The sequence below is a fragment of the Bufo gargarizans genome, chromosome 4 (assembly GCF_014858855.1).
Source record: "Bufo gargarizans isolate SCDJY-AF-19 chromosome 4, ASM1485885v1, whole genome shotgun sequence".
In the NCBI taxonomy this organism is placed as follows: domain Eukaryota; kingdom Metazoa; phylum Chordata; class Amphibia; order Anura; family Bufonidae; genus Bufo; species Bufo gargarizans.
The window spans coordinates 193,888,547-193,901,812 of record NC_058083.1 but is presented as its reverse complement, the minus strand read 5'-3'; the positions used below and the strand labels follow the sequence as shown (position 1 = coordinate 193,901,812).

General features: G+C 40.7%; 1 protein-coding gene across 1 annotated transcript in view; it reads right to left on the bottom strand.

Moving 5' to 3' along the window:
• Positions 1 to 2,453: 2,453 nt before the first annotated feature.
• LOC122935309 (probable cation-transporting ATPase 13A5) overlaps positions 2,454 to 13,266 on the bottom strand; it is a 79,376-nt gene continuing 68,563 nt past the window's right edge. Inside the window, exons 9-17 of the mRNA XM_044291075.1 lie at positions 10,343 to 10,474; positions 9,541 to 9,711; positions 8,163 to 8,320; positions 7,248 to 7,436; positions 4,839 to 4,900; positions 3,729 to 3,879; positions 3,556 to 3,639; positions 3,277 to 3,433; positions 2,454 to 2,575 (exon numbers count right to left, since the gene is read on the bottom strand). Coding sequence (XP_044147010.1) covers positions 2,454 to 2,575; positions 3,277 to 3,433; positions 3,556 to 3,639; positions 3,729 to 3,879; positions 4,839 to 4,900; positions 7,248 to 7,436; positions 8,163 to 8,320; positions 9,541 to 9,711; positions 10,343 to 10,474 — 1,226 coding nt within the window. The remainder of the gene's footprint in view (positions 2,576 to 3,276; positions 3,434 to 3,555; positions 3,640 to 3,728; positions 3,880 to 4,838; positions 4,901 to 7,247; positions 7,437 to 8,162; positions 8,321 to 9,540; positions 9,712 to 10,342; positions 10,475 to 13,266) is intronic.

Sequence of the window (13,266 nt, the reverse complement as noted above, 5' to 3'; positions counted from 1 at the left end):
ATAGTTGAACTCTGTGATGGAGCAGGGATGTATGTGCTTCCTGGCTTACCATTTGACAATTTGTAGGCCACAGGCAATTTTAGGGTGCATCCTACAGTATACCAGAGCCAAGCAGGGATATAAGCATCCAAGCACAGGCATCACAATGACATCACCACATTGTGCCACCTGCGCTGGGATTCTGACTGATTACATACTCTGAATGTTTTGATATGGTATGGTGGCAATAGGGATGGAAATTACCATCCCATTCCTCCCCTCTTGGTGGGAGTGGGCTGGTCCTATTTCCTGCCAGGAGGGGATCTCTATAGAGTTTTAGGGAGAGCTACAGTAGCTAGGCTAGCAAGGAGTGAGGAGGCACGAACATTTTCTCCCACTCCAAGCCACAAAAACAGCTCAACTGTGAAGAACATTGCTTCAGGGAGACTGAAGGTCCAGGACTGTCAATATTTGTTTGCAGAAAAGGCTCTACAGTCAGCAGGGTGACTAGCAACTATAGATCCTGTTGCAGATGAGGGAGAACACATTGACACCCATCACCATACCACAGCTTAGGCAAACCCAAAAGCCTGTATTTATCAAGTTGACACTTAGGCCTCTTTCACATGGGCGTTGCGGGAAAAGGTGCGGGTGCATTGCGGGAACATGCGTGATTTTTCCGCGTGAGTGCAAAACATTGTAATGCGTTTTGCACGCGCGTGAGAAAAATCGGCATGTTTGGTACCCAGACCCGAAATTCTTCAGGGTTCTGTAGATTGTATTATTTTCCCTTATAACATGGTTATAAGGGAAAATAATAGCATTCTGAATACAGAATGCATAGTACAATAGCGCTGGAGGGGTTAAAAAAATAATAATAATAATTTACCTCACCTTAATCCACTTGCTCGCGCAGCCGGCATCTCTTTCTTTGCTGATTGCAGTCAAAGGACCTGTGGTGACGTCACTCCGGTCATCACATGATCCGTCACATGATCTTTTACCATGATGATGGATTATGTGATGGATCATGTGATGACCGTAGTGACGTCACCACAGGTCCTTTGACTGCAATCAGCAAAGAAAGAGGATTAAGGTGAGTTAATTTTTTATTTATTTTTAACCCCTGCAGCGCTATTTTACTATGCATTCTGTATTCAGAATGCTATTATTTTCCCTTATAACCATGTTATAAGGGAAAATAATAATGATCGGGTCTCCATCCCGATCGTCTCCTAGCAACCGTGCGTGAAAATCGCACCGCATCCGCACTTGCTTGCGGATGCTTGCGATTTTCACGCAACCCCATTCATTTCTATTGGGCCAGCGTTACGTGAAAAATGCACAAAATAGAGCATGCTGCGATTTTCACACAACGCACAAGTGATGCGTGAAAATCACTGCTCATGTGAGCAGCACCACGGGATTCAGTGCTGGTGCAATGCGTTTAACTCACGCATCGCATCCGCGCGGAATATTCGCCCATGTGAAAGGGGCCTTACAGCCACAGGTGCAAGTTTATAGCTGTAGTGAAGGGAAATCTGGAGAGTGAGTTGTCTAGAGTGCTGTTGTCTGACATTTTGCCTGCCACCATACCTAGCTGGGGATAGAGACATTGCACTGTGTACAGAAACCAGCTGGATGTACTGTAACTCAGTAAAGAAAAGCGTTTGTTGTTCCTCTACATTTGCCTGATTCCTTCACGCTACCTTTTCACCACACCGAAGCCCAGGGTGCGGTGGCCTGAGAGACTACACTGTGACACAACATCTCATCGGGGCCACAACCATTCCCATCCTCTGCACCGGCTCCTCAGGTGCTCACTGCACCAGCATCCATCTTCTGGTGGTCCTGGCTGCCTGAGCTCTCCTGTGGGTTCTGGCAGACTGAGGCTGGCTCCCTCTGCTACTTAAAGGGCCATTGCACGTGCATTATAATCTTCACTGAGAGGCCTAAGGGTACTTTAGGCACCTCCCATGTGGAAAAGTGCCTGAGCAATAGGTTCCTGTTCCTAGGTGTCCTGCAAAGGTGTTCTCCAAGGTAGTCGCCTAATAATACCTTTTGGTTTAGCTCTAAGTCAAACTCATTGGTTGCCACAGTTGTTCAATTCCACTGCATTACATCCACTGTGATAAATATGGTGCAGGTCTAGACAGCATAAGTTTGTATCCTATTGAATAAGTAAGTCTGCTCCTGAAACACTCATCTTGAATAGCATCCTCCATCACTGTATTAAACATCCACAGGAAAATGAGAAGACCAGCAAAGTAGCCAATTATGATGCTGGTTCTGGGCAACTCTTTACTTTTTACTCATCACCGACTAATAACACACCGCTGAAATAAATGTTTATGTCACTACTTGATGCAGTGAGGTCAGCAAAAAGTTGATGGCAGGTTTCCCAACTTCCCTTTAAAATTTGGGTTACGAAAGGCAATTTTATATTTGTATATAACACTATTTGTACATTTTCCTTACCTTTCTATGCTCTCTAAATCATCCCTATTCCCATTTGTAAGAATTTTGTATGCCACTCCGATTACTCTTAAACCCTGAAATGTATAGATTTCCAGTACTTCCAAGAATTCTTTAGGGACTGCATAATAAAAACAAGTGAATTAGCACAACAGCGTAATTTAGAAAAAAAATATTATCTCTTACCAGTAGTGTCCTGTTATTGAAATTTCCCTAATTGGAGCAACAATAGTAGTACAGATCTTGGCTGACACACATGTGGACACACCCGAGTTTAACATGTCCCTATGGTTAAATTATTTTCCATCTTTTCTAAAATCACTATCATTTTTGTCCAGGCCAGTTTCATTATTATTATTTTTTTTATTATTCTGTTGAACCAGAATTGAAAGCAATGTCTGATTTTCATTAGCTGATTTTCAGTATTTTTTTTTATTTATTATTACTTTTGTCAGTTTAAAGTTATTTCAATAACCACTGTAGGTTTCTCTTTCATTAAAGGAAGGGTACATTGACGTGTGTATATTCCGAGATGAGTGGCATGAGATGATCTGCTTCAGAGATAAAACATTTGCATTACTCACAATGCCTGACAGAGTAAAACAAGGGGTTTTTTTTTGTAGTTTTTTTTTTAAATCATGTCAACTCGCACCACGTCTTGAGATATCTTTAGCCAAGAGAAAAGATTAGGAAGTACAATTTTTGTATATTCTAGAATTTGGAATATAATTTATGAATATTCCTAATCTATGACCCCGGTTCACAAAATGTGTAATTATACTTTAAGCTACATGAATCAAGCTCAAAATCATGTTAACTTACTTGTTTCTGGCCTACAGAAACTGGCCACCATCTCTGGTGCTCCCTTCATGTAAACAATCAACTCATCTGCACCAATAGCCTCAGTGATGACAGACATACGTTGCAAAGCGGAGGAGAAAGGGTACTGGAACAATACATTTATACCTTTTACTGTATTCTGTGAGAAAATAAGGAACATTGTTTTAGTATTGTGGCCTTACGTTAGTTTATACCAGTTTATACCCAAAGGGGTCAATAGAATAGTCAAAACAGTTTTGCTTACAATATAGGAAAACTTACTATCCATGCACTCGGCCCAGGATGGACAACCATTGTTTGTGAAGAATATTCCTTACTAAAATCTTCATTAGTAGCTTTTAGCACCTGGAATAAAAAATCAATACAAAAAAGGTCACAACACTGTTGACCTTTAAATAATTGATTACTATGACATCTAGAGTAGATTATTTTACCCAGCCAGTAGCTTCAAACATTTTGAGGTCCAAAGGATCACCTTGTAGATTCCCATCAACCACGATCACTGAGTGGCAGCTTGCCATAGCACCAAACATAGGTCCCCAGGTCAGTTTATTTATCTGGTTATGCTCAAGCATTTCCTGAAAACTAAATAAAGTAATGTTAAGTTTCCGGATGTCTAAATCACTGATTCCCAATCTAATTACCATGGAGGAACCAATGGAAATGATTTCATTCTGGGAATGGCCCATTCTCCCTCAAGTGTGAAGAATTCTATAAATTTATATTTTGGGCAAGTTTTGTTATCTTCTTTGCCTGGACACATGGCAAATATCTATGAGCAGACTGAGATTATAGGCTGCATTTACCAATCATCCCTGTTGTAAGGGCAGTTTCAAAAACAGCACCCCACATTTACTAATGTGAGTGCACCTAGATTCTGGCTTATAGTGCACTAAATTATAGTGTAATGTAGCAAGCCTAGTCCAACAAGGGGGCTTGGATTAACTGAAATGGTGTATGACCTACTGTTAACAGGTATAGCCTAAGATGCAACATTTACAGCTAAAACTGCTCCACAGTCCTGGCATAAAATTCCATCTCTATTCTCTAGGGTTAAAGTGTTTATCCCTGCACCAAATTTCTCATCCATCCTGAGCTCCTGTAATAATTCTGGTGAAGGTCTAGACAGCCTGTCTAAGGCTTAGTATGGATTTTGGGGAGAATTTTTTTCTAGTAAAATACTGCAAAGTCTTCATACACAACATTCAGTTTTACATTTATATATTTTTGAAGTGTGTGGGATCAGTGGCTCTTTCATCAAAACTCTGCATGCTCTAGGTAAGTTTTTTTTTTATGCAAAAAAAGTACAAAGCATACCATAAAAATATAACATTAAAAACCAACAAAAATGCTTTTAAAAAGATGCATGTTTAGATTCTCTAGAAAGTGTTACTTTCTAGAGAATCTAAAAACAAATTGCAAAGAACCCCAGTAGTCTAGGATTCCCTGGCTGGGAACCACTGGAATACAAACTAGTATGTTTTGTCAGAAGTATCTAGTCTGCGTGATATGTAAGGTAATAACTGAAGATAAAACATAAGTACCATGTTCCTCCTGATGGTATTATGCCCATCAAATCAAGTCCATCTTCTGTTAAAGTGCCAGTCTGAAGAGGAGAAAATTGTACACAAGTTCAATGGTGACATTAAGTAATTCTGAACTATAAATAACTAGTACAGCAAATTAGGGAAAAATAATAAAAAAAATGTAAATTCATACAGATTTTTATCAGTAGTATAAAGGGGAATTAAAGAAAAGTTAAAAAAATAAATAAAATTAAAAAGAAGCTTTACTCACCTCTACCATTCTGACTCTGTTCCCGCTATTCCACACTTCCAGTCTTAGACTGACACCAGAAACGCTAAGAAATGTCACTAAGCCATTCACTGTCTTTAGTGTTTCTGGGAAGACAACAGTAACTGCAGAGCAGTGAGAACCAGAGCACCATTAGAATGGAAGCAGTGGCGGAATGGTGGAGGTAGGTAATCTTTGTTATTTTTAACAAGTTCTGGCACTCTTTTTGGATCTACCCAGAAAATTCCTTCAATCAATGGATTCCTTTGTATTTTAGCCCCATAAAGATGCAGTTTTTTCATCACAGCATTCTGAAAGCCATAAAATTTGGCAACATTTTGGTGTTCATATAATGTATGAAATAACTTTTATTAATATTTAGGGGGATGGAAAGAAAAATAACAGTTTTACAGTAGTTTTTTTTCTTGAGTATTTACAGCATTCACTGCATGCTGGAAATGGCATGCTAATCTTATACATAGTGCTCTTTATGTTTTATCATTTCTACACAATTGTTTATCATTTACTTTTGTGTCACCGCATTCTGACAGAAATATATATATATATATATATATATATATATATATAATTTTTTTCAAATGGAGAACTGAGCAAGAAAGACCAGAGTTGTTTAGTTGTTTGTTTTAGAAAACCTATTGTAACCTACCCTAAGGCATTCTGAGTTAACAGAGATGGGTATTCCATTTATGGCCCCCATCTACAGTATTAAAGGGGTTTTCTGGGATTTCCATATTGATGGCCTAGCCTCAGGAAAGGTCATGCATATACGATCGGTGGGGGTCCAACTTCCAACACCCTAGCCGATCAGTTTATGAAGAGGTCATGGCACTCCGTGATTACCCAGGCCTCATCCTACGCCATGTGATGTCAAATTCATTGGTCACATGACCTAGACCTAGCATAGTCCAATTCAAATGAATGGGGATGAGATGCGATACCAAGTACATCTGTAATGCAATGGATGGTGCTGTGCTTGGTAAACTGCAAGGAGGCCATGGAGCTCACCATAGCTCTGGTGAGCACCACTTCCTCTAGCAGCTGATCGGAGGGGGACAGGGAGTTGGATCCTCAACAATTTCATACTTATTACCCATCTTGAGGATAGGCCTTTAATATGAAACTCCCAGAAAAACTCTTTTAAACATAGAAGATTGCAAGTTACAAAAAGGTCCCTTACTCTGGAGGACCCATAAAACAGGTAACATATACAAAGTAACAGTTTGTAAGGCAAAAAAAATATACATCTCCCCATCTATTTCAGCCTATTATTCTGAAAACGTTGATCCAGAGGAAGGCATAAATCCCCATTAGGCGGAAGCCATTTTTTCTTAACTTAGGGAAGCGCCCCTTGGATCAATTAAATTTATCCTGTAAACTCTAGTAATCTCCCATTAATTTGCAGGGAATTAATCATGCTTAATTATTTCTGAGTCAGATTTCCCAGAAGAGTACAGCTGATTAGTAGGGGTTCCAGAGGCAGAACACTCTGTGATGAGCTTACAGTTAAAGTTTTTCTTTACCTCTGTGTATCGCGTGGCTCATTTGACTATATTACCTGACGAATGAATACAGCAGTAGGTGTATTAGGCTACTTTTACGCTTGTGTTTTTGCCTGATCTGGCAGGATCAGCAAAAACACTTCTGTTTCTGATAATACAACTATCTGCATCCGTTATGAACGGATCCGGTTGTATTATCTTTAACATAGCAATGACCGATCCGTCATGAACACCATTGAAAGTCAATTGTATCTGAGAAAACATATCTGTCCCTATTGACTTGCATTGTGGGTCATGCCGGATATGTTTTGCTCCGCATCCCATGACTGAAAGAAAACCTCAGCTTGCTGTGGTTTGCTCTCCAGTATGAAAATGCAACCAAACAAAATGGAATGCATTTTGGGGCATTCCGTTCAGGTCAGTTTTGTCTCCATTGGCAATGAATGGGGACAAAACTAAAGCATTTTTCTCTGGTATTGAGATCCTATGACAAATCTTAATAGCATAAAATGTAAACGCTAGTGGGAAAGTAGCCTAACATAAGAATCTAAAAAATATACTGTTATTAAAGTAACAAAATATATTGAAGATATGGTACTTTGAAACAAAACGAGTGAAAGATAGTGAGAATATATTTACTTTATCAAAACAGAAGAGGTTGAGCTGGCCACACATGTTGATTCTATCTGGGCTAATACAAAATATAGTCTTTTTCTTCAATCTGCTTTGACCATATAGAATTCCAACTGTTAAAGCAGCTGGAATAATTGGACAAATTGCAGATGTCAAAAGCACAAGAGCCTCCACAATAATTCTCCAAGCTGAAACCTATTATAAAAAAAAAAAACAGAGACATCAGAATATTAGTAGAAGAGGGCTATGTGGTTAGTTCGTGGACAACTTGCCCCAGATTTCTACACATTTTCATAAGCATTAATGTCATTTACTTTTAAGAATTCATCTAAACCCTTTTTGAAACTGTCCACTGTTACTGCTGTGACCACGTCCTGAGGTCTTACAGTAAAGAAGCTTTGATGCTTCTGGAGACTGAACTTTTTCTTCTCCAGTAGGAGGCAGTTCCCCCTTGTCTTTTGAGGGGATTTTACATGCAACAGCTTTTCACATCATGTACCCCATTAGACGTCTCTTCTCAAGACTAAATAAATGTTATTGTTTTAATCTTTCTTCATAACTAAGACCCTACATGCCCCTTATCGGTTTAGTTGCTCTCCTTTGTACTTTTTCCAGTTCCAAAGCATGCTTTTTATGAACTTGTGCCCAAAACTAAACTGCATATTCCAGATGAGGCCGCACCAAAGCTCTGTAAACTGCTAATATTACATCCCTGCCCCGCGAGTCCATGCCTCGTTTAATACATGATAACATCCGGATAGCCTTGGAAACAGCTGATTGACATTGTATACTGTTATTTAGTCTACGATCTACAAGGACACCCAAATCTTTCTCTACAAGTGACTCTGATATCTGTGTCAGAAAATAATTTTCAGTGCCCCTTTAATTCCACATAAAGAAGGAAAATTCAAAGTGCAATACCTTTCTCTGTACAAATATGATCACTGAATATAAAATGCCAACAACGGCTAGAAATCCCAAAAATACAAAAAACCATTTAACGTCTCTGTGGAGCTTAAAGTTTAAGGGCTTTGGATACAATATGGACCTCACCATATCTCCTTTAGTTGTATTAAAGCCTAAAAAATTAAAACAAGAAATTTGTAAATTAATAGACAAAGCAGACTAAAAACAGAATTAAAGGATTGGTGCAGCTTTTATTAAGTGACGGCCTATCCTTAGGATAAGCCCTAACTAGCTGATTGGAAGGGGTCCGACATCGGGCACCCCCCCGATCGGCTGTTTGAGTATAGCTCTGACTTCAATGGGAGCAGTGCTGTAGTAATGAGCTCCAGCATCAACTTCCAAGCCCAGGTTAGCAGGGTATCAGACCCCCATCAATCAGCTATTGATAGAGTATCCTGAGGATAGGCTATCACTTTATAAAAGCTGAACCACCTCTTTAATGGTGATATTTGCATTTCATTTCCAGATTTTAAACCATTTTGATATTTAAACCTACTGTTTATATAAATAGGCTGCATCACTGATAAAGCTCAGAGGGTACTCTCACAAGGGGTAGACTGGCCATAGACCATACAGGAACATTTCCTGTCGGGCTGATGGCTAGTGGGATACCCAAGGCCTCTTCAGTGCAGTCTGCTGGGTACAGAATGATCTGATGCAATTAGCAGTAATTAACACTGGAAGCATCAAGTACTAATATATCTTGCTGGCGGCCACAGATTATTTCCTAAATTCAATTGTATGGCTGTCTTCAGGATGGTAATACAGTTGAATCCTGTGGCTGGCTATGGGAGCCCATGGAATCCCTGTCCCGCTGTTCACCCTCATGGGCCACAGGCTGGCACAGACACAGGCATTTCAGGACACAGATGCCCTCTTTCTCCATTTGTTTATTAGAACCAATTGGAGTAGGAGGAGGACAACAGAATGTGGCAGCTACTGATGGCCACCACAGTGGGATAGCCTCTGGGGAAATATATTGTGCTGCACTGTGGTATCTGGTTCTACTGGGGCAGTATTTTGTGCTGCACTATGGTATTGCTGACCCTGCCTACATGTGTTGGTCCCATTTACTTGTGTTGGCCCTGCATACTTGGTTGGCCAGCCTTCTATCAACTAAGAGGGTGTTATTTTGTGCTACACTATGGTATTGATGACCCCACTCATTTGTGTTGGTCCCATATACTTATTTTTGCACTGCCTATTCTGATGCCCCAACATGTGGGGTAGTTTAAATTATTTTTCTAGGGCCACTTTAAGTTCTCAGTCCACCCCTGTCTTTGACCCAGCTGTGTGTATGTGAAGAGAGGATTCTACTTGTACTCCCACTCACCAGTCCTTAAGACCACAGCTCTGGCTGGACCTTGTGCAGTGGATTCAGTTCTTATCACTTCAGTACCACAGAACATTACATGGCGCCTATAATCTTCTCCACTGTACTGCTTCCATGGCATTGAGTCATCTCCATGAGGTAGCTGTGTTTTTGTCACAGGTATACATTCACCTAAGTAAACCCAATAACATGTATATTACGCACAGAGCTTGGCAGACAGTGAGAGCATTGTGAGATCATCACAAGAAAACCAATGGGGCAGATTTACTATTGCAAATGCTATCAAGCCAGTAATCTGGTGCACAAGCTTTACATTACATTTATTAAGCATTTTTTATGCGCTCAACAAGGGGGTGGGTGTGGGCTAGTGGGATAGGGGAATGAATTAAAGTGTGACAATGTGCGCCACAATTCTGATGCAAAGTAAGTCAACTAATTGGTGTAATAGCCTTAAACAAAACCAGTGATGGCTAACCTTGGCACTCCTGCTGTGGTAAAACTGCAACTCCCAAGATGCCCCGCTTGCTTGGCTGCTCTCAGCTCTCTATAGAAATAAATGGAGCATGCTGGGAGTCGTAGTTTCAGCACAGCTGGAGTGCCAAGGTTAGCCATCACTGAACTAGACAGTATAAATGTGCACCAGATTTATCATCTAGCATGAGCCACTGTTATAACTCTGGCTCTTTTTTAGACTGTTGAGTCTAAATTTGCACTGTCTAAATCTTTGACATTATTATTAGTAAACCTGCACGAAGTATGCTTGTTAACATTTAATCTTATGGCTTTTTGAGCTCTCACCTACCTGTTAACATTCCTTCATTGACAATACATGTCCCGTTGATCAAAATGGCATCACATGCCATAAAAAAGTTTTTGCCAGTTAAAATAATAATGTCCCCTGGAACTAAAAGTTGACATTCAGTTTGACTGCAATCTGCAAGAAAATAATTAGGCTGAATTAGTCGTTTAATCTTTTAACATTTAAAGGGGTTAGCCTATCTCACACATTGGTGGCATATTTTTAGGATATGCTACCAATGTCTGATACGTGCAGGTCTTACCTCTGGGAACCACACCTATCTTTAGAACAAAGCCCACATAATAAAGGAGAGAGTACCACACATGTGTAGCCACCATCCATTCATTTTTATGGGACTGATGAAAACAAATGGAGGGGTGGCCACACTTGCTCTGTGTTTTGCCTTTCAGTTCTATGGGACCTGCACCTATCAGACATTGATGGCATATACTAACAATATGCCACCAATGTATGAGATGGGCCTACCCATTTAACACTAAATGTTCTTCCTTTTCTTAGATTTATGATTTTCAGCCTGAATATAATGAAAGCCAATAAATGCATTTGAAAAATAATCATTTAAAATTATTTCTCTGAATAATATTCAATAAAACAAAGGGACCCTGCACTTGCAATACCACCCTGGACATTTCACCTTAGTATATAACAACTGATGTCCAAGTGCTTGCAGTTATATCTGGTATTGCAACTCAACCCCGTTCAAGGTCATGGGGCAAAGCTGTGGTCGAAGCTGCAGTACCAAACACAGCCACATGGTCAAGATGCTGTGCTAATTATGCAGTGAACATCATGCTAAAGGTACCTCCACTGATCACACATTGAAGTGCTATTGTAAGGACAGTCATCAATGCTTAATCCTGGAAAAGTCCTTTATATTCTGTTATCGAAAGTGAAAGTTATTAAGGTTAGCTGCCACAATTGCCTTGTGTTATATTCATTAAAACCACAACTTACCGGGGCCATTCTGCATAATAATAATATTTATTTATATAGCGCCACCATATTTCGCAGTGCTTTACAAATTCAGAGGGTTCATGTACAAAACAAAAGACATCTGTCACGAGGGTATCGAGAACCACGCCTGACTCCGTTATACCCGGGGTCAGGAAGTCGCAGTGGTTGGCTGCACGCTCTATTTAAGATAGGGCTGTTTTCCTTATGGTAGCTTTCTGGGTTTGCTTTGCAAACCCTTTTGGCTCACTCAGGGATCCGTAGCTCCTTCTCCTCAGCTGTTCCTTGTCCAGCACTCCCAAACCTCCTTATATTCCTCTCTCACACTTCTCTGGTTGCCAGAGATAGAGCTTCCTGCCTGGACATCTATTCTGACCCACTGGAGCTGTGTTGCTGCGTTCTCTGATTGTTGTTTCAGAACGCTACCCTCCGGATCCCTGTTGAACCTTTGTGGACTGCTGTGGTCGCCCACATGGGTGTATGTGTTGGTCTGTATTTGTCTGTCCTCTCCCTGGTGTTTCCCTCTTAGTGCAGTGGTTCGTTCACTATCTAGGGCTCATTTCAGGGAAAGCCAGGGTTTAGGCACGTGATCGCCGCACGGGTGAGGAACCCGTCTAGGGACGTCAGGGCTGTCAGGTGCCAGCCGCAAGGTGAGTTAGGGGTCACCACCTTTCCCTCTCCCTTGGGCAGGGCTTTCCCTGTTTTCCTCCCTGTGCGTGTTGCCGGTCATTACAACATCACAACATAACTGGCTAATTTACAAACTGAGTATGGGCCATGCTTGCAAGAGGAAATGGGGGTGACATAAAAAGTAGTTGATTGTGATATGTAGTAGTCAAGCCATTATTGTACTGAAAGCAGTAGTGTAGGCCAAATGTTGGACTGTTAGATCAAGTTCAGGTCTGAGGAGTTGGTGGGGGAAGGGTTACTCTGGAAACAGTCTTTTTAGGAAGCTTGATAAGCCTGCCTGAATAGATGTATTTTTAAGGCACATTTGAAGGTAGGGAAGTTGAGAATTGAACTGATATTCCGGGGCAGAGTATTCTAGAGAGTAGGTGCAGCTAGAGAAAAGTCTTGAAGATGGGAGTGAGAGGTACGAATTATGGGAATTTTAATCTTAGGTAACTAACAGAACGGAGAGCATGAATAGGCTGGTAGATGGAAATGAGGGAGGAGATCTATGGAGATGCATGCAGCACTGTGGAGGGCTTAGTGGGTAAGGGTGAGAAGTTTAAACTGTATTCTTTGGTGGATGGGCAACCAGTGATGTGACTGGCACAGGCTAGTAGCATCAGTGGGTGGATAGATCAGTCTGGCTGTAGCATTTAGGATAGACTTAAGGGAGGAGAGTTTAGCGAGAAGAAGGCCGATTAGTAATAAGTTGCAGTAGTCAAAAAGAGAATGAATCAAAGAAACAATAAGAGTTTTTGCTGTTTCCACTGTAAGAAAAGACCGGATTCTAGAGATTTTCTTCAGCTGCAGACGATAAGAGTGAGAAAGTGTTTGGATATGGGGAACACAGGAAATATCCAAGTCAAATATTACCTCAAGACAGCGGGTGTGTTGCACAGGATTTACGATAGTGCCGTAGAAAGAAATTGAAATATCAAGTTTAGGTGGGTTAGTAGATGGGGGAAAGATGAGAAGTTCAGTTTTTAAGTGGTTCTGTTTTAGATACAGAGAGGACATAATATTAGAGACAGCTGTCAGGCAATTACTGGTGTTTTGGAGTACAGCAGGGGTGATGTCAGGGGATAAAGTGTAAAGTTGGGTGTCATCAGCATAGAAATGGTACTGAAAGACTGATAGTCTGTTCGATGGGGCTGTTTAGAGAGAGAAGAGTGGAGGACCTAGGAAATAACTCTGAGGAACACCAACATCAAGAGGAAGAGGAGAAGAAAAAGAACCAGCGACTAGTACACTAAAGGAGCAGCCAAAGAAGTAGGAAGATAACC